At 38.3% G+C, this 24,507-nt stretch overlaps 1 protein-coding gene across 1 annotated transcript; it reads left to right on the top strand.

Moving 5' to 3' along the window:
- The first annotated feature begins 1,576 nt into the window (after positions 1-1,576).
- On the top strand, positions 1,577-6,157 carry LOC115427843 (homeobox protein unc-4 homolog). Its single transcript, XM_030146543.1, has 3 exons — positions 1,577-1,838; positions 2,332-2,507; positions 4,990-6,157. Exons 1-3 carry the CDS (start codon positions 1,577-1,579, stop codon positions 6,133-6,135), a joined length of 1,584 nt encoding a protein of 527 aa, XP_030002403.1. The 3' UTR covers positions 6,136-6,157.
- Positions 6,158-24,507: the final 18,350 nt, after the last annotated feature.

The following is a 24,507-nucleotide window of genomic DNA, read 5'->3' on the forward strand; positions in this document are numbered from 1 at the left end:
ATCACGCCGAGATTTCTCAGAGGGGCGGCAGCAGGAGGACAAAGGACCAGTCACACTGTCCTGTCCATGTAGGGGGTTAGTTCGTCCAAGGACCATAAACTCTGTTTTATCTTTAAGTTCAGGAAGTTAGGGCACATCTCTGACACAGTCCTGCAGTGTTTGTATTGTGGACAGGCTGTCACTGAGTCACAGGCAGATATACCTGAGCATCATCTGCAAAGTAATGAAAAGCAACACTGTGTATTTTAAAAACACACCCCAGTGGAAGCATATATAAGGCAAAAATAACAGGTGCTAAAAAAGAACCCTGGGGAACACCGTAGTTCAGGGGAGACAGAGGAGGAGTACTGCCCAAGATTTACAGAAAAACTTCTGTTTGACAAATAAGATTTGAACCATTGAAGTGCAGTACCCTTAGTTGTAGTTTCATGGAATTGTTTTCTTAAAAGGGCCAGTGTATGTTTCTACATCAAGTCATTTGAAAGTTTATTATTAGTTTTGGTGTCTTAAGTGGTGTTTTATAATAGAAAAGTAAGCAAAACCCTTATACACATACACACATATCTAGAAATGTGGATATAAAACATGTTTGTGGTTCAGAAATACTGACATTAAATGTATGTGTGGTTTGCAAATATGTAAAACGAATTCTAGATGAATTGTTTTATCCAGTGGGCAACATGAACATCTCAAGGCGACAAAATTTCATTTCAGTTTGGAATGAAAAAGTTTGCTCTTTCTACCATAAACTGATACAGAATAGAGTTAAATGGATGCACAGAAATCATCAGAATGTGGGAAACTATGTGTCTGATGCACAAACATTTCCTGAAGGAGGAGCCCCTGACGACCCCCCCCCCCCCCCCTCCAACACACACGCACGCGCGCGCGCACACACACACACACACACACACACACACACACATTAAAAGCGCTCCTTAATGTTGAGCTAACCTACGCCCTCAGTAGTTGGTAAATGGCCAGTGTAAAACCTGTGGTCACATGGTCTGATCATTTGTCCGGTATTCTGATGGAGGAGGACGGTCCATCATCCGGTTCTTTCCCGCTCCGGCTGCGCGTCATCCTCCTTGTTTTGACGGGGCTGAATTACAGGACCAAGCAGGTGATTAGCGATCGATCCCGAGGAAAACGCTCTCTCTCTCTCTCTTTCGTTTTTTTTTTTTTTTTTTTTTTTTTTTGCTCTGCCTTCCGTTACTCCATTAACCGCGCCTCTGACGTCACACGGCGATTAACGTTTCTGATTGGTCCCGCGAGCAGATGGAGGAGTCCTAATGAGCTGGCTCATGGAGAGAAGGAGCAGGGTTGACATCTCGGCTGGACCGTAAACGTGAAATACCTCGAATCCCGGTGTGCTCCGCTCCACTGCTGCCGGTACGGAGACACGGCCGTCTGGATTCCCGTCCTGCCTCTCCCCCCTCTCCGCCTTCGCCTCTTCCTCCTCCTCCTCCTCCTCCTCCCTGACTTTTTTGTTTTTGGGTTTTTTTTGTGACTGCATGTTCAGCCACACTGCCGCCCTCTGCATCTTCACTTCGGCCCCGCCGCAGCCCGGGCGAGTATGGACAGCCGGGTACTCGAGCATCCTCACGCCCAGTTCGGAGGCTCCTTGGGCGGGCTGGTGGGCTTCCCGTACCCGCTCGGCCCCCACCATCACCACCACCACCACCACCAGCACGTCTACGAGCTCCCCGGCGGACACCAGCTGCAGTCCGCGTCCGTCCCCTTCTCGATAGACGGATTACTTAACGGGTCTTGCTCCGCCTCGGTGGTCAGCTCCAATCCGCTCCTCTCGTCCGACAGCCCGCAGTTCAAACTCTCAGGTAGGCCTGGATCTTTGTGTTTTTTTTCCCCCTCTCTTCCCTTTATCCCATTAGTACACCTGCGAAGAAACAAAGCCCGGTAAACTGATTCAGGCTTATCATTGTGGGTTAATCAATGTAGGTGATAGGCCCGTGCGTAAAATATGCGTAATGATGTCTGAGTTCATGTGGAGAACATGCGTAAACGCTGGAAAAACTGGTTTGAAGAAAAGTTGATAAAAAAAGAAAAGTTGATGTTCGAGTTGCTAAAAGTCAGTCTCTAAAATAGTGATGTTTCTCATTTGTTTATTATGTGTTAGTAGAAGAAAAGCTCAGCATATGTTTGTTGTTTACCCTGATTTTGCTCCGACGCAAGAAAATGTACCAAAAAAATCTAAGTGTGACAACAGTCAATGGTTATAAAAACCAAACTGTGTGGCCACCTCTTAGTATTAGATGTGAACCTCCATCTCTTCTCTCACTGACACAAACACACACTCACAAACCACTGCAGATTCCGGAGACCCGGATAAGGATAGTCCTGGTTGTAAGCGAAGACGCACCAGGACAAATTTCACCGGGTGGCAGCTGGAGGAGCTGGAGAAGGCGTTCAACGAGAGTCACTATCCGGATGTGTTCATGCGAGAGGCGCTCGCCCTCAGGCTTGACCTCGTGGAGTCCAGAGTTCAGGTAAATAAAAACAAAAAAAACCAACACCCAGGAAATACACAGAGCCCGATCACTTCCACACCATGTCAGATACAGCTATTGTTTGGGGTTTGTTCATGGATTTCAGCCTCATCTCCGTGTTTAAATCCACAAAATTAATAAGAAAAATACCAAAGGGCGTTAGTGGTCGTCCATGATGGCCTGTCCCACACTGAGACAGCTATTTGTCAATTATGAAAGCATCAATAAGGGGTTTCTCTTGAATTATGCATTGAGGCAACCTATTGATTTATGGGTTAATAAAAACAAGGCTGAGCAAACCGAAGGGTGGAAATGATAAAGAGTAGACCTCAGCTTCTTTTTTCTTTTAAACATAGTCTATCTGGATTATTCACAGTTAGGCTATGTTTTTATTTTTAGATATTTTGTGACTGAAGTTGAGCAAATTTAATATCCTGAAAATATTATTGCTTAAATTATTATAAAATTACCATGAAGTTGAGATGCAATATGTTGAGATTGTTTTATTATTAATTTTTAAACAATCAACCAATAATAATTACAATACTACTACTATTAATATGACTGATAATAATAATATTAATACTTATTATTATTATACTTATTATTATTATTATTATTATTATTATTATTATTATTATGAGACCATGGGATATATAGTAGTCTATAACAGAATATCATTGTTAGCCTACATGCATATACCATACAGAGTAATAACATGCTTATTATTAATATTATTATTAAACATAATTCTTGCTTTCATAGTTTGACTTAAGAAATGCATCAGAACATTTTAAACAATTGCTTTTAAAGGCAATTATGTGCCAAATTTTAAGGAAGAAATTACATAGGCTATTTTATTTATTATTATTATTATTATTATTATTATTATTATTATTATTATAATAATAATAATAATAATAATAATAATAATAATAATAACAACAATAATAATAACTCGTTGTGTTAAATGTATGAGTCTAATTATGACGTTCTTTTCTGTAGGCTCGTGCAGTGTAAATATTCCTCCTATAATTCAGATGCATGGCTGCATCCCCTAAAAGGGGACAGAAGCACATCTCGCCGTCTCTGTATGTTGTTTGGGGATTTCGCTCCTAAACCTCAGATTACTGTTCCCTCAAGCTGCTTAACGCTCCTTTATCACCAGGTTTGTGGGGGAAAGATATATCCAACATTAACAATTCATAAGTAGCACCATTGTCGCACATGATGTTGGTGTCCCGTCCTTATTATGCAACGTTCACGGATCCTGCTTCTGCGCGTTAAAACTCCTCCGCGTTATCAGCGCCGAACACGCGGCCCTGAGCGCGCCCAGAGGCCGGCCGGTGCGGGCTCTCAGGCGGGGGAAGCTCCCTCTCTTGGCTCGGTGCGGAGAGAGGAGGAGAGCCGCGGATTGGAAGTGTTAAGCCCCCATATGAGCAGCAGAAGGCTGGGTGTGAAAGAATACACGGAGACGGGATGGGGCTGATTTAGCTACGGTACAATTAAATGTAATTGCAGGAGTTGCCATTACACAGGCTCATTGGTAATTAACACCAACACATCTGTGCATCTGCTGGTCCACCTCTGTGACCTATTAACCTCATGTACTCCTCACATGTTAAAATCTGTCGTAAACAAAGACACAGGGCCATGGGCTGACGGTATTTTTTTCGTGTCTTTGTGCAAATTTGCAGCAGTTGTTGGGATTTGTGGGCAATCTGGTCTTGTCCTCATGATCTGATAACAGCCTTGACACTGATTTGTCAGCTTTGTCATGGCAGGTGTGAGCTCTGTTGTTGTCTTAGCTTGTCTAAATACACACTAGACGATGTGACATTTTGTGTAATATACCTGCTTGGTACATTAATGCTTGATGCTTTCTAGAGAGCGTAAAATATAAGAAATACACCACAGACATTTAACAAAAAATATAATTAAATTGAAGCAGCTGTCATCTATAGTTGTATTAAAAGGTAATATTTAATCCAATAATGCTGAATTTAGTAGGATTTTAGGTGCAATATTTATTTGCAGCCTTGCAGGTTCAAAATCAATGGAGCCCATTAGACTGTATGTATTTAATTTTTTAATCTGTTCATTTAATTTTATGTGATTTATAATAAGTTGTTCAGTCTGTAAAACACAGGACAAATTCCCCAAAACCAAAAGTGAACGGTTCAATTTGACATTAACTGCTAAAAGATATTATATTATTCATTAAAATTAATTAAAATAACTGAAATATATTACAGAAGCCAAAGTGATGACAATGCAGTGGCTTGATAAATCACCTAATTCTAATATTAATGCTGTTCACATGTAATTTTCTGGTGATCAACTCATCAGCTCATAAAAACTGCAGGAGCAAATCCAAAGCATACTTAACGACAAGAATTTAAAGGTGTTTATATGAAAACATGATGCTAAAATAGAAGAATTTTCCACCATATGTATTTCATGCGTCTGTCTGTGTGCACAGGTTTGGTTCCAAAACAGACGAGCTAAATGGAGGAAAAAGGAGAACACAAAGAAAGGGCCAGGACGACCTGCTCACAACTCCCACCCGACGACGTGCAGCGGGGAGCCCATGGACCCCGAGGAGATCGCCCGGAGGGAGCACGAGAGGGCCGAGAAGAAGAAACGCAAACAGGAGAGGAAGCTGCTGAAGTCACAGAACAAACTTCTGACAGGTGACAGCTTCCACACGCCTGGAGGTTCGGAGAGTGACAGCGGCGTCTCCCAGTTCACCGACAGCGAGCAGCAGCCTTCAAACGTCAACGGGACTATTCATATCGAACTGCCAGCAACAAATAGAAGTACAGGAGGACACCAAACTGAATCCAGCTGTGACCAAACACGACACGAATTCAGCCAACTACAAAACCAAAGAACCCCAGGAGAACCTGAGCAGGTTTCTCCAGGCAGCACACACAGCTCCAGTCCTGGGGAGCAGAGATCCTCCACTCTGCAGAAACGCAACCCTTTCAGTGTGGAGAGTCTCCTGTCTGACGCCACGCCGAGACGGAAATCCCAACTGGACTACCCCTCACTGCCCAGCCAGAGGACACTGGTGGGCAAAGGTCATTTCTTGTTGTACCCCATTACCCATCAGCCTTTGGGCTTTCTTGTGCCCCAAACCGCCCTGAAGGCCACACCATGTCAGGACAACATCAACAGGCTCGGCCTGGGACAAAGGTGTGTGCCGAGCGAAGGGAGTCCTGCTCCCTCTGACCTCTCCAGCTTCACCGGTGTCACTAAGCCTATAAACTCAGATCACACGGAGCATAATACCCAGCATCAACACAATCACATTAGCAATAGAGTGGATGGAACAGACACAGAGGATGATGGAAGATGCCCAGTTTCTCCCCGACAGAACAGCGTGGCTCAGGCAGCTCTGGCAAGGCTGAGCGGCTCACAGTCCACCGACTGCAGCGACGACAGGAGTTTGAAAGTTCAAGCGACTGAGGCAGCGAACGATGTCTGCCAAGCCGCCGAGCTCAGCGCTACAGAGAAGGGTGCAAAAGAGGAGCGAGCGTCTCCAGACCTCTCCGAGTGTCTCAAGGCAAACACAGACTGTCAAGAAACACCCGGAACAGATGGAGAGGATGTCGATATGGACTAACACTTGCAAAGAGCAAACATAAACAAAGGACCAGGAACATCGCTGAGACTATTCAAACATTCCCAAAGCTCTGCTGAGACACTCGAAAACATATCAGGAATCAGGAGACTTAATTCTCATCTATTTTTTAATCATAATGTGTGATCAATCCAGATGGCCCTTAAAGCTGTGGCTGTCCTCATGTTCAGGCTTTAGGCCTACACCTTTAGAAGCAGGTTCTTTATCCCTTTTTGGTGACCAACTTGTAAGAAAAACTAGGCTACAATAAACATCTTAAACACAACAAAAATCCTCAGATATTGTAAAAACAAGAAAATGATATTTATATGTAAACGTTTTGATAAATAAAGTTATTGTTTAATTGAATCCCTGTGTATGTGAAGGGGACAGGGTTGGCTGATACTCACTGTGTGGCAGAACCTTGGATCATGGCGGCTGGAGTTTTGTCATGTTACAGCTGATAAATCCCCTTTTTCTCTGTGTAGTGAGCCGAGCTGGGCCTGGAGTCCGTCTGGCTGTTTGTATTTATTGCTTTAACAAATTTATTCATTTGAAAGGCCGAGCTGGAATGAGGTTAGTGGCCGCGGGCTATAGGACCCTGCGCCTCCTGCTGAGTTTTGATATGAAAGTAATTATTTTCCCACTGGCTGCCGCGGGTCTCGAGGCAGTTTTTTCTCCCCTCCTTTCAGCCCAAAGGGTTATTAGACATTACCGATTTCTAGTGATATGGAATCACATAAACTTCCTACAATAATAGAATTAGCATGAAAGGCAGGGGTGTCAAATTGAAATGGGAAAATAATAGCCACGCCAGCTGCACCGCGAGCGTGCGCGTGAGTGCGCATAGTCTATTGAGCGCGAGGAGGGAGGATGAGATGGTGGTAGATTCGTGGGGCGGAATTTTCATGAGCTGCCGCGGTTGTCAGACGGCCCTTGTAGTCGGCTATATTAAGATAGATGTTCGATGATATCCCTCATTGTTCTGTCGCTTATATTGATGTTGCTGCGTTATCGCCCTATTGATCATGTGTCGCACATAATAGGACAGGCGCGCGCCCGCCTGCCTGCTCTTTTTTACAAAAGCGCCCGGGCCCCTCGTCATTTGTTCTAATAGGACTGGGAGTCCCCTGAGGGAGACAGATAAAGATATAGGAGAGGAGAGACGGAGCGAGCAGGAGACTCATGTGCCAGACTTGCATCAAAGCCTCTGGAAATATAAATACACAATAGGCTTCTGTGTGCGACTCAGAGCCTTCTGTACATAACAGTAAACATCACACTGGTAGTGATTAAGTTTCAGCCCAAACTCACTGAAACACTTTGAAGTGGGCGTGGTTAGATTGGAGAATTATTACGCAAATATTTCTCTGAACCAATCATCAAGGAGATCTCAGTCAGGTGTCTCACCAGAGTGAAGCACCATTACCTTTTGGCTGCTAACTCAGCAAAAGTACACATTTTGTTCTTAAAGATACTTGTGTGAAGTATCTGTTACACAAGTAAAAGGTAAAACTACAGACTCTGACTCGTATTCGAAGAATAGAAGTAAAAGATGCGACTTTGACGTCATTTTTGTCATTCTGTTGCAGCTTTTTGTCTTGTTTCTCCACATTTTATTACATAATTTTCCATCCTCTTATATCAGTCAAATCATTTTCAGTTTGTTGCACCATTTCCATCTTGTCACAAAACATTTCATTGTTTGTCATGCATGTGGATTATGCACTGATGGATACACCTTTTTTAATGAGTTATTGTTCCATCCTTATGGGCAGAAATCAGTCTTCATGTTCTGAAGGCATGCAATAATGCAAAATAATAATAATTAAAAAAAAAAAAAAAAAGACAAAAAAAAAGACAAAACTATAGGCTACTTGTAAAAAAAAAAAAAAAGGAAAAAGCATTAAAACCAAAGCTATAATAAGCCTGTTTTGAGCATGTAATAAATACAGATGGGGGGCGAAAAGGAAACTAAAAATACCTGAAAACTCCAGTTAAGTAAAGTATGCTATCTACCTGCTAATGTAAAGTAATGTTGGGGTATGTACTGACCTATTAGTGTCTTGTTAGACCATATTAAGGCTTGTCTTTAGCTAACACAGTGCGCTAACACATTTAGCCCTAGTAATAGGTTAGTGCTAACAAGATGTCAGTCTTACTGTGATCTGGGTTCACAACCTGGAGAAATGGTGTAAAACAGCAGAATGGACCAGGTTTTTGTCATACTTGTAAATGTTTATCCTTCCAGATCTGTAGTCAACTCAGGCCAAATTTCCAGATTCTTTAATTTTCTATTTAGTTTTTTTATTTATATTTTTGCTGAAAGACAGGAGGAGGTGAAGAATGGCTGAATTAAGTGACAAATTCTCCTAAATGCGCAGGTGTGTGCCCCTTTAAGAAAGAGTGTGTTTAGCTTATGAAGTGTAAACGCCACCAATTCCCTGGAAACTGAAATCCCAATTATTAAAACCATTAATTCTGGCGAGCCAGTGCGCAGAGGAGCCGTGTTGACAGCCCGGCTAAATATCCCTGATCCCTCCCGGTCACCTCGCCTTTATTTGCAAATAAATTGAGGGGGATCCAAGGGACAGAGCTTTACTTTGCTGCCGCCGACCTAAAATGAATTTCCGTGCCTGAGTCCCTTTAATAATATTTACATAATTTTCGCTCAGTGACTCTGCTATTTGCGCTGTAGGAAGCGGGGGGCTTATAGGAAAATAATTAGACAAGAAGAGGACGAGGAGGGAGCGCAGAGAGTGAAAAACAGCAGGAGGAGGACGGGTTAAGACCGGAGCTGAACACTAAATTCCCAGACAGCTAAAATCAATGAAAGTAATAACCCTATTATTTAATTCATAAGGACATTATTTTCCCATAAGGCCTCGGGAAACGTCCCCTTCGACCGAAACAATCACATTAAATCGTTCACTCCGCGCGCGCTGTGTGAAATTTCTAGTTTTATTCCACCACCTTTTTTTTTTTTTTAATTTATTTATTTATTTTAAGAGGAAACGCTTTACCATAATCGGTTAGCTTCAAGAAGGCGATTAATTAGAAAATATGGCGTTATAGAGTAGGTTGAATCTACCTCAGCAATAAGGCCTTATGTATATGTAGTCTGTGAATATAAGGAGAGAAAGGATATAAACTCTGCTTCATCCAGGCCTAATTAGAAAAATAAACCCATTAGAAGCTATAAATGCTATTAACTAAAACCAATTGATATAAATTAGGCTTCAGTGTTATATGAGGCGACAAAACTGACCTGATGAACTGATTAAGAGGCAAAGTTTACACCTAAAATGTGAATGAAAAAGCTTTATTTATGTTTAGGAAATACATAGTTTAATCATGTTGTAAGATGACAATGTAAACAAATAGATTGAGATAATGATTTCAGTAATAAATTATAGTAATTTTATTCATTTCAGTCATTTTATCACCCAACCTAATATGGTATAAAGTATTGAATAGAAACAGGGGGTTTTTTTGTTTTGTTTTTTTCATTCAAGTGTAAAATATGTCCAAAACAGCTCTTTAACTAATAATCCCTGTGTTTTTTTGTTTTGTTTTTTTTTTTAAAAACATGCTATTTTCAATATTACTGGTCCAGTGGTTTCACTGCACTGTTACTGCGTTACTGACACTGTGATGAGGCTATTTGTGAGTTTTTCCACTCATTCTATTTTCTTATTTTCATCTTTTACACTCAGATATCAGCTTGCTCTTCTAAATTCACAATGTCTTGAATGATGGAGCCCGGAGATAGTTGTGACACTTTGGTTTTTTTTTTTTTTTTTGTTTCAACACTTACAACTTGCAGCATTTTTACAGCAAAGTTCTATTACTTGTCTGCTATAAATAACAACTTTACAAAAGGCATCTATCAGTTCAATGTGTTTGTTTTAATATTCTTTGGAAGTAAAGGTTTAATAGGTAATGGATGTAACTGAAATTAGGTTTATTTGGTAATGCTTTTATGCACGTCTATCCCTGGCATCTATATTTATCTAACTTGTAGCGGTTTAAATTATCACAGATAAAGACACACTAATTTTACTTTCAGAGACTTGAACTTCAATAGCTCAAACTTCAACAGACATTAAGCACATTTGGCAGTGCAAATTCACATGGAAGATCAGAAATCAAGTGTTCATCAATGAAAATGATCACATGACATTCAGATCTTCCCTTACTGGCAACAATGATACTGTTACATCTATAGTCCTTTGTTACAACCATCCCCGGTCTCCCCTAAAGTTGTAAGTCACTGCATTTTTGTACCAAAAAAAAAAAAGTCCAAAATATTGATAATTCTTGTTACTTTTCACTCAGGTTAGTCAGCCAAGTATGGTGAATAGTTATTTTAAAGGCGTCCAGGTCGACTGTTGGTTGGGGTTCAGGCCTGATAAATACCCTCACTCACATCACCGTTTGGGTTCGGGTGTTTTCGTGCTGGCTTCGGGCCCATTCCGTTTGGATCTGAGACCTTAAACCTGGCGACAGAAGCTGCTCATTTCCTCCGATCTGTTCAGCAAATGAGGTGATGGAGTCACAGAGAGGTGGGTGAGGTGGGGTGGGGGGAGACTTCTTGAAATTATGTTGATAATTAATCGTGCAAATTTGTTTCTATTAACTAAAAATGCTGCGTTCTGGAGAACTCAATTAGCGTTAATTAATCCTGCTTCACATTGAAGGCGGATCGGGGTTGTTTCTTTCTTTTTAAACATTATTTCTGTGGTTCTTTCTAACCTCAGGCTTTTTCTGCTCTCAGAGGTTAGGCAGCCATTGGACGCTCTCCTCTCCTCTCTTCTTTTTTTTTTTTTTTCTTTTTTTTTTTTTCTTGCCTCCTCTTGAGAATTGGAAATGGGGGGATGGAGAAGGGGGATGTGGAAGGTGCTAAATTAGCTGGCTGATCCGCGCTCATTGCCGCATACACATCCCCCTATTACTGCGCCCCGGCGCCGCTTAATATTCCGGGCATGGCGGGCCGCGTCTAGATAGCAGATTTATCAAATGGGAAAATGAATGTATGATGATCAGTTAAATTGAAAATCAGCGCCTGGGTGACAGGCCGCACTGACACCTCGGTAATTAGAAAGAAAAATGATGGCGTCCGAATGCATAATAGAGCAAAAACAATTTACGCAATCCCCCCACGCCGTAATGATCGCGCCGTTCAAATTGAAAATTTCTCCCGGTTGAAATTGAATTCATAAAGTGTGATGCACGAGCAGCACGGACACAGCGGGAGGCCCGGCTCCGGACCCGGTGATCGATTGGTCGTTTGTGTCAGTGCGACCGAACCCCCCCACACACACACACATACACACACACACACACACACACACACAAAATGCACTTTACGCACAGGATAGATAGATAGATAGATAGATAGATAGATAGATAGATAGATAGATAGATAGATAGATAGATAGATAGATAGATAGATAGATAGATAGATAGAAAGTCTCATAGCAATTTTGCAGCGTGACTTTTTTCATAATAATCCTGCAATTTCAAATGATTTGATTGATCATAGATGAAAATCCATAGATTAGTCATTTGGAAACTTGTACTTTTTCAGCACAGACACTTAAACATTTGTTAAAACTATAAAAGTTCACATAGATAGATAGATAGATAGATAGATAGATAGATAGATAGATAGATTTGTGTGCGTTCTGTGCTTATAAATACATACATAAAATAAAAAAATTTTACCCCTATATTCGATTTTGTTGCTTGATCATAAGTGACAACGCATAGATTATCATTTGGAAACTTGTACGTTATCAGCACAGAAACTTAAACATCCACTAAAAGTATAAAAAGTATAGACACAATTCAATTTAGACACAGAGTCATCAATATGGCAATATGTAAAAAAGTCTCATAGCAATTATGCAACGTGACTTTTTTCATAATAATCCAGCAATTTCAAATGATTTGATTGATCATAGATGAAAATGCATAGATTACTCATTTGGAAACTTGTACTTTTTCAGCACAGACACTTAAACATTTGTTAAAACTATAAAAGTTCACATAGATAGATAGATAGATAGATAGATAGATAGATAGATAGATAGATAGATAGATAGATTTGTGTGCTTTCTGTGCTTAGAAATACTTAAATAAATAATTTTACCCCTATATTCGATTTTGTTGCTTGATCATAAGTGGAAATGCGTAGATTATCATTTGGAAACTTGTACTTTACCAGCACAGAAACTTAAATGTCCACTAAAACTATAAAAAAAAAAAAAAAAGTATAGACACAATTTAATTTATATAGAGAGTCATCAATATGGCAATGTGTAAAAAAGTCTCATAGCAATTATGCAGCGTGACTTTTTTCATAGTAATCCTGCAATTTCAAATGATTTGATTGATCATAGATGAAAATCCATTGATTAGTCATTTGGAAACTTGTACTTTTTCAGCACAGACAAACATTTGTTAAAACTGTAAAAGTTCACATAGATAGATAGATAGATAGATAGATAGATAGATAGATTTGTGTGCTTTCTGTGCTTAGAAATACATACATTAAATAAATAATTTTACCCCTATATTCGATTTTGTTGCTTGATCATAAGTGAAAACGCATAGATTATCATTTGGAAACTTGTACTTTATCAGCACAGAAACTTAAACGTCCACTAAAACTATAAAAAGTATAGACACAATTTAATTTACATAGTCATCAATATGGCAATATGTGGAAAAAGTCGCATAGCAATTATGCAATGTGACTTTTTCATAATAATCCTGCAATTTTGAATGATTTGATTGATCATAGATGAAAATGCATAGATTAGTCATTTGGAAACTTGTACTTTTTCAGCACAGACAAACATTTGTTAAAACTGTAAAAGTTCACATAGATAGATAGATAGATAGATAGATAGATAGATAGATAGATAGATAGATAGATTTTTCTTTTATACCAGTTTGTTTAAGTTCCCTTAAATACCCCCACCCCCACCCCCACCCCACCCCGCTCCCCAAACAGAACCTAATGGAAACACCTGTAAACTAAATTCTACTCAAGTGTAAACTAAAGAATTAATTTACACTTCACACGCATTAAAGATAGTATTAATTCTGCCAGAACTAATTAGAGGCCAAGCTTATAGAGGTTACACTTAGATACTTTATCAGCCTTCTGCCAGTGCCTAATGTTGGAACATGTGAGCCTTGTGCTTTCGTGCGTTATGGCTTTTTCCCCCGAAAATATTTCAGAGGTTTTGCCTTTTATAACACAGAATCCCACCTTGCTGAAATGCCAATAAGTGGCCTACAGTCAGGAGTGTGTGTTACACTGTAATGAACGTTTATGGGCACAAAGCAGCTTTGGTTTTGTCGTGGTCTTTGTTTCATTAGCCCAGTGGTTGTAATAAATGCCAACGAGCCAACGGGATAGATTTTAATTAAGTCAGTGAGAGATGAGTGGAGTGACACACAGAAAGCGGGCAGGGGAGGGGGGAGATGGAAGTGGAGGGGGACAGCTTTTCAATAAATCGGTTCGCTCAGGGGTTAGTCGGTGATTTCCTCGGCAAAGTGTTGGGGCCGAGCAGGACTCGCAGTAATTTGGTTGATAAATCAGCGGCGTTAGGGGCATGAAGCTTTGCCGCTCGACCGGTTGGTTCTGCGTGTGATTTATGTGTTACCCGGGGGTCGTACACAAGCCCATGACAGTCCAGGATGAATTAACCAGCAGCCAGTGCGCTCCTAATGAGCGGGTATTATTTCGCACACTCCCCTCCTTAGAAAAAAAAAAAAAAGTGTGAAGGAAGAACGGGCCTGGCATACGACCCCTCCACCCCCCAACCCACCCCCCCCTCCACTGTGCCATCCCCGAGGTGTCGCATTGATTCAGCATCAGAGTTAAAGACACACAACACAGACAGGGAGTGTGTGCTATTTATCTACAGCATATGAGATCAAATGTTCAATAGAAGTCTAGCACCAGTGGGTTGGGGTTAAATGAAACATACAATGGACAGACATATGCAACCCCCCACCCCACCCCCCAAAAAAAGAACCACATAATCAAAAGCCTTTCAACAGTTATTGATCATCGACACAAACCTGGATTCATGTCACCATGCTCCATTTAAAAATGGAGAGTGGGAGAGAAAGTATTGAGATTACCTGAAAATACTATTTGGTGAACGTCAATTTGTTCCTTTTCCTGCATTCTGGTCATGCTCCATGCTCCAATGTGCATCTTTTGCAGATTAGTTTATGGTAGAAATGTTTATAAAAGAAAATTCAGACAGCAGGTGATGCATTTCTGGTCTTAACTCTATAAGTTTGAGACAGATTGGCTAGATTTACAACACCTGCGCATATTAACACAGGCCGATCCACATAAAGCCGAGACTCAGACTACTTTTGCAGCGCTGTAATATGTTTTTAACAGTGTTTATGGTTTAGATCTGTGCCAAATAAGTAGGAATGTGTTTCGATACTCAAAGAAAAAAATCACATGAAAAATCAAGATTTTTACTTTGGAAAAATAAGTTCTTAAATATACTGTCACAGCCATGACAAGAATGGAAGTACACCAAGTGAAGAATTAACAAAAGTGATTTATTATAACAAATGACTTAAATGATCACGATAACATAGACAAAAGTATGGAGTGTGAGTATCAGTGTGTAAGTATGTGGTGTATGTTGTGGGTCTGAGGGTAAGGTGTATGTGTGTGAAAGTGTTGTGATTTAGTCATTTAGTGATTTATTCCAAATATGCAATGAAATTTAACATATATGCAAACAAACAAAACATAAATAATAATACAAATATCAATAATCATAACAATCTTAGACAGAAGAACAACACAATAGTTCCATTTACATGCCCGAAGAGGGGAAGGGAAAGTGCAATTTATTTAATCCCTCCCCATCTCTATAAAAATATTACCAATAATATAGATTGCCGTCTTCCTTTTACAAAGTGTTGGAATGCATTAAATTAACAAAAGGAAAACTTAAACAGGGCACATCACCGGGCTGGCACATCTGCAGAGAAGGAGATAGTGAGTGTGTGTGTTTTTTTTTTGTTTTTGTTTTTTTTTAATTTAACCTTTATTTAACCAGGAAAAAAAATTCCATTGAGATTAAGAACCTCTTTTCCAAGGGAGTCCTGTCCAAGAGGCAGCATGAAATACAACACACAGTTACAACATACAGTAATTTACAGGACAAGTGAAGCTATGAAAAACAAGTGCAAGTCATTAAGTTAGTCTCTAGCACTTTGAGTTTGGATTTAAAATCATTCAAAGAGATCAGTTCAGTCATTTTCCAGTCTTTTAGTAACATACTCCATGTGCAAGGAGCAGAGTAGACAAATGCCCTTTGACCCAGCTCTGTACGGGCGAACGGCACAAAAAGGAACCAATGCTCATTTGATCGCAGACAATAAGAATCAACACTTCTTGTTATTAACCCTTTCATGCATAGTGGTCACTATAGTGGACAGCTATTCTACAGCTCTTCTCTTGTATATTCATGGGTTTACTTGTTTTAGTGCCATATCAGCCAACACAGTGGACACTTATGCATCATCTCATAAACTGCAATTCATACCATTACTGTAACTTTGCTGTTGTTGATTGGTTTTTGAGAGGAAATCAATTGTTAATTGTTTTTTGCATATTATCTCCATGAAGTGAGTAATAACTAGTATTAGAATATATTAAAATGTGAGAAAACATCAGATTAGCTGCATTAAACATGGTTTCATTTCACTGTTTTCATATCACTTTATCATATTTGGTTTTAAATACATGTTTCTTTGCTTCAAGAATAAAATTCATGGTGTACAGGGGTTGGACAAAATAATGGAAACACCTTCACCTCAAGATGATAATGCCCCAATCCATACAGCTAGAATTCTTAAAGAATGGCATGAGGAACATTCTAATGAAGTTGAGCATCTCGTATGGCCGGCACAGTCCCCAGACCTCAACATTATTGAGCATTTATGGTCAGTTTTAGAGATTCAAGTAAGACGTCGATTTCCACCGCCATCGTCTCTAAAAGAGTTGGAGGGTATTCTAACTGAAGAATGGCTTAAAATTCCTTTGGAAACAATTCACAAGTTGTATGAATCAATACCTCGGAGAATTGAGGCTGTAATTGCCGCAAAAGGCGGGCCTACACCATATTAAATTATATTTTTTTGATTTTTTAAGGTGTTTCCATTATTTTGTCCAACCCCTGTAGCTGAGTGGACATTTTTGTAAATCTATGAAAAAAACCCTCAATCTCATTGTTTTTTTCATGCCTAAAGAGGAATAAAAACACTCAAAAATAAACAAAACAAAAAACTCAACTATAAGGTTCTCATAATTCATGGATGAAAGGGTTAAACTACAGATATAGGAAGGCAATAGTCCAAGGAAAATAAAGGTGTATCAGTGTCCTACCCAGCCTCCTAATGGACAGGGTTAGTCCAGCCACAGCTTTAGGTTGGCGACACTAGGCCCAGGTGTCACCAATGACCATGACTGGAACTCTAACCTAATCGGAGCTACTTCCCTGACAACAGAGGCCGTCACAATACAAAATATAAACATATAATGACAGTGATTAGGCTTGTGTTAACTATTTAAGACCCACAACTATTTTTGTGGCAACTTCCAAATGAATTTATCTCTATATTTAGCCTTTCCTCAACAATTTATCACCCGTTATGATATTATCCTCTGCAATTAGCATGTTTCAGTGAAAGTCAGGTATCGGATATTTATTTACTGACCATGTAGTAGCTCTCAATAAATCAAAGCTTATGTAAAAAAAAAAAAATAGAAAACTGATTTAAAAAAAAAGACTTTTCAGCTAAATTTATCATTAACTGAGCATAAAAACAAGTGTCTACAATCATTGTCATTTGTCAAACTCCATAGGTTTGACTGGTGAATCATTAGCCACTTTTACACAGAGATCCAGGACAAAAGGTGAGATGGTGGTCCCATCTTTTTTCCACCATTGATCCATTTCCACAGCCAGGCCAGAGGAGTAACAGAGGTGAGACAGGCTGGACTTTTACACAGCGGACCTGCGTTCCAGAATCAAAGGGGCGGTGACACAGCACACCGCATAGTGTGACGTAGGGATGTAACGATTACCGGTATAACGATAAATTGCGGTAAAATTCCAGACGATTAGCATTTCTAATTAATAATAATAATTATATAATATAATATAATATAATATAATATATAACATATAATAATATAAAAATATATATAATAATAATTATATAATATATAATAATAATAATAATTCTAATTATCATGATAATCGTGTTTGATTACCAGACTTTGAAAACTCATGGTACTGCTCATTTCCTGGAGAAGCAGCAGCATTCCAGGCACACATGCCAGTTTGCAATGTCTGTCTATCTATCTATCTATCTATCTATCTATCTATCTATCTATCTATCTATCTATCTATCTATCTATCTATCTATCTATCTATCTATCTATCTATCTATCTATCTATCTATCTATCTATCTATCTACCTACCTACCTACCTACCTACCTACCTACCTACCTACCTACCTACCTACCTATGAAAAAGAAACTAAACCAACTCAAACTTGATATGGAAAATGGTCGAACAATGGCTACAAGGTGACATCTTTAATGCAGATTTTTATGTTTGTATGTTTACATGTTAATATTTGAATGATTCTGCCGACACAAAGTACATTGTGCCTATTATTTTAGATAGATAGACAGACAGACAGACAGACAGACAGACAGACAGATAGATAGATAGATAGATAGATAGATAGATAGATAGATAGATAGATAGATAGATAGATAGATAGATAGATAGATAGATAGATAGATAGATAGATAGATAGATAGATAGATACTTTATTCATCCCATGTGGAAATTTACAGGTTCCATCAGTGTCCACGAAACTTACAAAACAAACAATAGTAAAAACACAATCGTAAAAAACACTTTAAAAAACACTTTAACTTTCCACAAGGAGTCAGTGCAAAGGAGACTGTTGTGCTTAGAGTTTTATTAGTTTTTTGGGATTTTTTTTTTTTTTTTGTGAAATACAACTTGGTTAAATTATTTCAGTGTGTGTTTAACTTTTTGAACATTTTGAGCACAATTTCAACAATACCATGATAATAATGATAACCGTGATAATTTTGGTCACAATAACCATGATATGAAATTTTCATTTCGTTACATCCCTGGTGTGACGTTCAACTTGCACGTCAGAAATACCCCAAGCGTAGCGGTGTTGCTAACCTCCCCAGAGGTCTTTCACCCTTCCACAAATGTTAGCATGGATAGAGTCCTCCGCTCACAGTGACAACAGCTCGCAGATCTCGGTGTCTCCCCAGTTCGACATTTTTCTGGTCGCGTTGATATGTTTGGTTACTGGACACAGCCCATGCTCATTTTTAAATCCCCCCAGCATGGGGGTTGCACACGCAATACGTCATCCAAACGTCACACCTTGGTTGCAGAACGAGAAGTGTTCCCTTTACATAGTGTTCCGGGGTCATGATTCTACCTTTATCACGGCTCTGTTATTACCTCCAGAGGTGTTACATAACCATGATAAAAGTGGGACAAATGATCCCACCATTTAGTTTACACAGACGTCGTTCCGGAATAAAAGCCAAATATTCCCGTAACAGAAGGTTGCAGAGGCTGATGGTGTTTCCATCACTTCTGAATATCATCATTAAAGCTGAGAAACTGCATTTTACCTGAATTATTTACATATAATGTTAAGATTAGCAGTGATCAGAAGTGTATTAGTGGTTCAGAAGGTATTAAACAATTTAGATCAGTAGATGGTTTTGGTTACCAGTGGCTGTTTAGGTCTTTGAGGGTTAAATATCTTAAGAAGATAAAAATTTCGCATTGAAATTAGGTGAAATACAGCAGAGATCGGACTTTAGCCCCAGACCACTGGATTGAAAGGCTAACACATTATCACACTATGTAAAAATACAGAAAAATCACACAAGCCCCATGATATTTAACCTTTATACCTGGGTTACAAATGCACTTTCTGTATTATTATGGATTTAGGCTGCATTTGAGAGCACACCACATCCATGGATGGCTGTGTTGTTGTTAAGCAGGACTCATCTGGGGATCGAAGTCCAGGTTCTGTTTATTCCCAGAGAAGGTGATGTACATGTTGCACCAGCCAGAAAATGTGGCTTTCACACACCTACTCTAAAACACGAGGTGATGACACATGGGGAATTTAATGCTTACAATAGTCAAAATGTTGGGGGGAAATTGTGGAAAAATAATTTTGCATGTATAGTTAAATATGCTGGTGAAATCTGATCAAACATTTATGTTGTGCAGATGGTAATAATTACAGTTAGAGTCAGAATGTCCCTGCAAACTCACCTTTAGGCTGATCTGAACATCATTGGAAACATGTGAAATCTAAAATCCAAAGACCACCTGGTGCAGTTCTGGTGACCTTTCAATGTTGACTTTTAGACAGAGAAATGGTAAATGATTGTGTTGCTCTGACCCTAACAAAGTTTATTAATCAAAAGATCTGCTTTTGCTCGACAGATGAATCCTTTCACATTAGTGTGACTCTTGCAGGATGGACCTTTATGCATGAAATCACTGATGATGATAACAAACCTGAGAGGTGAATTATTGGTTAACTGTTTAACAGCGCATCATATTTTTTCAAATTTATTTGTACATGCAACAATTTCCCCCTGAGATTAATAAAGTATTCTGATTCTGATATAAACAACTATGAAGCATAAATAAAATCAATTAAATCAAAAACAATCGGTTGCTTTTGATTTAACCATTCGAGGATTACCATGACCTGGATGACTAAGAATCTATACAAAGCATAAATAAATGCAATTGCAATTCCAATCTCTGAATAGGCTTCTAATAATAAACGTATATAAAATCATCATTTCGAAAATAACCACAAGTGTCAGGTAAAAGGAGGCACCAATTCCGCCTTAGTGGAGAAGAAAAGTAGCATGACATTTGAGCAGTGAAGAAGAAGAAGTGGATTAAAATAGTTGAGAAGTGAGTGCTTGTATTTAATAAATTCCCCCACTCCCAGAAACTGCTCTGAGGTGAATATCTAAAATCAAAATCCTAACAGATTTTGTGTAGCCTGACTTGCTCAGCTCAGCATGGGACAACACAGCGGTCATGTGTGACATAAAGTGTGATTTATTGAGCCCCTGTATAGCATTTTTAAATGCGTAATTGGTTAACTATGTCTCCTCTGTTGCCAAAGAAGTACATCCACTAAATCAAAACCCAGCAGTCAATCTGAGCTGACTCAGCGGCTTCCATACAACATGTTTATTATTAGCCTGTAGCTGACTGGATGCCTAACATGAAAAATGAATGTGATTGGACTTTCACAGGCAGTTCTTACTTATGAGCTGTGAACGAACGGTGCAGGCCCAGCTGTTAATGTCAAAGGTTGACGACTCCTCACACTATCCTGCAGGATAACACATGCCTTGTTCTGTGTATTACAGGGTGTTTGCACAGGTCTTCAAAGTCTTGAAAAGTATGGAATTTTGATACGCTGCTTTCCAGACCTTGAAAAGTCTGGAATTTTGTGTCTTAATAAAGTATGGAAAAAAGTTTCTCTCATAGTTGAATTTTAGAGTTTGTTCAAAAGGCACATAATCTTGTAAGATAAGAAATACATGAGGAAATCATATAAAAATGATGTGTAATTACAGCAATTTTTACACAGACCTGGATAGGTAACGTTATAATGATTTGGTTAAATTTTGTACTTTACTATACATCCATGCTTTCTTTTTTTACACTCAGTTTTTATTAGTTAATAAACAACAATAGGCAACAGATAATAGTCACAATCTAACAGTAATGATCATTTAGGATGACATTCTGAAATAGCAATCAAGTTACCTAATTCATTTTTAGAGCAGCAGTTTATATATCACTTCATAGGACCATGAGACAAACCACGCATTAATTGTATTTAAAGAAACTAATCCATTTGTCCCATCTTATTATGTAAAGTTCATCTTGCAGCCTCAGCATAAATGTTAATCTCTCCATTTTGTGAATTTCATCAACAATTTTTATCCAGTCCTCCAACACCGGTGGATCCACTTGAAGCCATTTACCAGTGATTGTTTTTTTATTTTTTTGCTGCAGCACCAAAGATTTTTAGAGGGTATTTATCACTTATTGTCAAATCATCAAGAAGATTATACATTCATGTTTTTATATTTCTGGCTGTGCTCTAGTGAAACTTTTTTGTGTGATATCCGTGCATTTTGTGAGTTTCATGTTTTGAAAATGTTTGTCAGTAAAACATAATTTACTGCAAATTATACATTCATTCATACATACATTTATCAAAATGAACTTTTCTACGACACACAACAGGTACAATCTCAAGTAGGCAAACAAGTATAAAAGTACATAAAGTGAAAAACTCTGGAAAAAGTCTGGGATTTTTATTTGGACAAAGAGCGAGCACCCTGAATTAACCCTCCGGTATCCCATCCAGCAAGGCCCTAACTAAGCACCAAGTGTGCCTTTTTGGCACACTTGTGGAATAATGTAAAAAAAAATTTCATACAGTTTGTTTTTAATTCTTTTACACTTTTTTCTATTTCATCAACTTCAGCCGTAAATAAAAATACCAAATACTCAATAATTGTCATATTTTTTAACTCTTTAAATGCCGTGTTTGTAATGTAAACAAACTATTTTTTTGGATGCAAAAAACACACAAAAATATTTTTTTTCAATATACTACATAAAAAGTGGATCGCATATTGTTTGATTTTTGCAGCCTGGCATATGTCAGTGATTAACAGCTACATCGGTTAATTTGCATTATTATTTTTGGTGCTAGGTCAAATGTTCAAAAATACTAGTATCTGTCACCAAGTGTGCCAAAAAGGCACACCTATAAATCAAACTATTAAATATTATATATTGATTTATTTTTCTGCTCTAATTTTATTTTATTTTTGTAAATCAAGGTCAGCCCTAATCATACATATCAAATGGAAGAAATAGTGTGTTTTTTGGCACACTTGGGCGACAGATGCTAGTCTTGTAATTTTCTTTTGTTTACAATGTGCAAATTTTAGTTGGTGGCCAGAATTTTAAAGATCATGCAAAAATGAACAACTTTTGAATTCTAACCTTATTTAAATTGTGAAAAATAATATGAAGTTTTTTAAAACAAAGTGCTAAGTGTGCCTAAAAGGCGCATCCGGATACCGGAGGGTTAATGTTACTTATAACCACGATGTGTGTTCTCATACTGAACATTTCCAGTCATTGATAAATGAATAAAGAAATTCCAAGGGGACGCCTCAGCCCAGCACTATTATCCTCTGACACTTACCAAAAATATAATAAATATACACATGTATTAATAGAATTAGTACAAGGACCACAACCACTGGTCACTTATCTTTTCTTTATGAAACAATGGCTGAAAATGCAAACAAAGGAAAAAAAAGAAATGTACTCACTGAAACCACAATGACAGGCTTTTTTGTGCGAAATTTGAAATGAAATTTTCTCTACATCTAACCTTTCTTAAGTAATTTATCCCCATTTAATACAATATTATCTTCTGTATTTTGCATTTTATCAGTATAAATCATGTAAATCATGAAAATTTTCATAAAAGCACAGATTAAAGTTGAGGGTTAGTATATCAAAAATATAGAAAACTGCAGAAAAAGTCCCATTATCAGTAAAATATGTCATTAACTGAACATAAATCAAGCATTGCCATCCACTGTCATTGATCCAACTCCATGGGTTTTACTGGTGAATCAATGTTGTAGAAGATAACAGTGTTTCCATGGTGACTACGGAACCTCTGAACATCCAAATGGGTCATATCTGATGACCATGAAAAGATGACAAACTGTATTTTACACCAATTATTTACATGCATTGACAGGATTAGTGGATCGACTGGTATTAAGAGTTTAGATCAGTAGATGCTTTTGGTCAATGTTGGATGTTTGGGTCTTTACAGGTTAATGTGTTGTATATTGACATGTTTTCTGTAAAAATAGGAATCTGGGAAGTCTAACCCCTCCCAAAAAGCCCATTCTGGACCCAAATGCAGTATGAGGAATCAAAAAATACATTTTCAGGAAACTGCAAATTCTAATTCTGGTGTATGAGTGTGTGTGTGAATGGGTGAATGTGAGGAATTGTAAAGCGCTTTGGGCACCATGAAGGTGTAGAAAATGCGCTATATAAGTTCAGTCCATCTAAAATAGCATTAAGAGTGTCTACAGAACAATGTATTGGTCATAGGTGACGTGTAACACAAATCATATTATACAGAAACACCTGAACATTGAAGTTGACTTTGTAGAGATGTTAGGCGGATTGGATGAATATGTTTGTCACAGTCACATATTCATCCACCCAGTAGTTACAGAGGACATTTTCATTTGGAGACTTATAATAACGTCTTCCATCTTTGCCTTTAGTTCAACAAATCCTGGTGGATGGATACGGTTGGTTAGCTGCTAAATACTCCACCGTTTTAAAATAGTCCGTCAGTCACTGGTGCTAAACAGAATGTGTAGTTTTTAGAGGTTTTCAGTGAAAATATTTACCTATGGTTGTAAAATAGCTCTCACTGAAAACAGAGAGTATAAACCATCACACTGGATCAAAAATAATGAGGTAAAAGTCTCTAAAACATTATTTAAAGCTATGTGAAGATGTAGACTCTAGTGTTTGTTTCCTGCAGGGTTATTCAGCCTGTTATGACATGTTTCAGTTTCATATATTATTTTCATGTTATTTCATTCCTTTTTCTACCTACATTTTTAGACCCAAACAGTAGCTTTAAGCAGCTGCTCTGTGTTGGAGGTTTTCATTCTGTCTGTGTCAGCTTAAATCTCCATTTAAAATAGGATGGAAAAGAGAGTTAAACTAAATCTGTGTGGATAAGGAGGATGTTAATTGCTAATGTAGAATGTTCACTGAGCTTATTGTTTTAACTCTTTGTTTTGGTGTCATGATGTGTGTTCATGTTTCGTCTTTATGGATGAACTGCTGCGAATAGGGGAGATTGGGGGCAAGAATAACCCACTCAGTTCATCCAATTAGAAAAAGATTAGTGACAATACTAAGTCTAGTCCCATTAACCCCTTTTCTATCAACATTTATCATTTACCTGGATTTTGAAAGACCTCAAAGGATTTCTACTAAAATTACCAGGTAAAAAAAAACAACAACTTTCCCTCAACCTCAAACTTTCTCTGAAAAAGTTCCTAGTAGAGGTGTAAGATTTTTCAGATTTCCCAGAATCCTTGAGGGATGGGG

This window comes from Sphaeramia orbicularis, chromosome 1, assembly GCF_902148855.1.
Source record: "Sphaeramia orbicularis chromosome 1, fSphaOr1.1, whole genome shotgun sequence".
Lineage (NCBI taxonomy): Eukaryota > Metazoa > Chordata > Actinopteri > Kurtiformes > Apogonidae > Sphaeramia > Sphaeramia orbicularis.

Excerpts from the sequence above, each read along its gene's own strand:
- LOC115427843 (XM_030146543.1), top strand. The coding sequence starts at position 1,577 with ATGGACAGCCGGGTACTCGAGCATCCTCACGCCCAGTTCGGAGGCTCC. Across the intron at positions 1,839-2,331 it reads CCCGCAGTTCAAACTCTCAG|ATTCCGGAGACCCGGATAAG; the intron begins GTAGGCCTGGAT and ends AAACCACTGCAG. Across the intron at positions 2,508-4,989 it reads TCGTGGAGTCCAGAGTTCAG|GTTTGGTTCCAAAACAGACG; the intron begins GTAAATAAAAAC and ends CTGTGTGCACAG.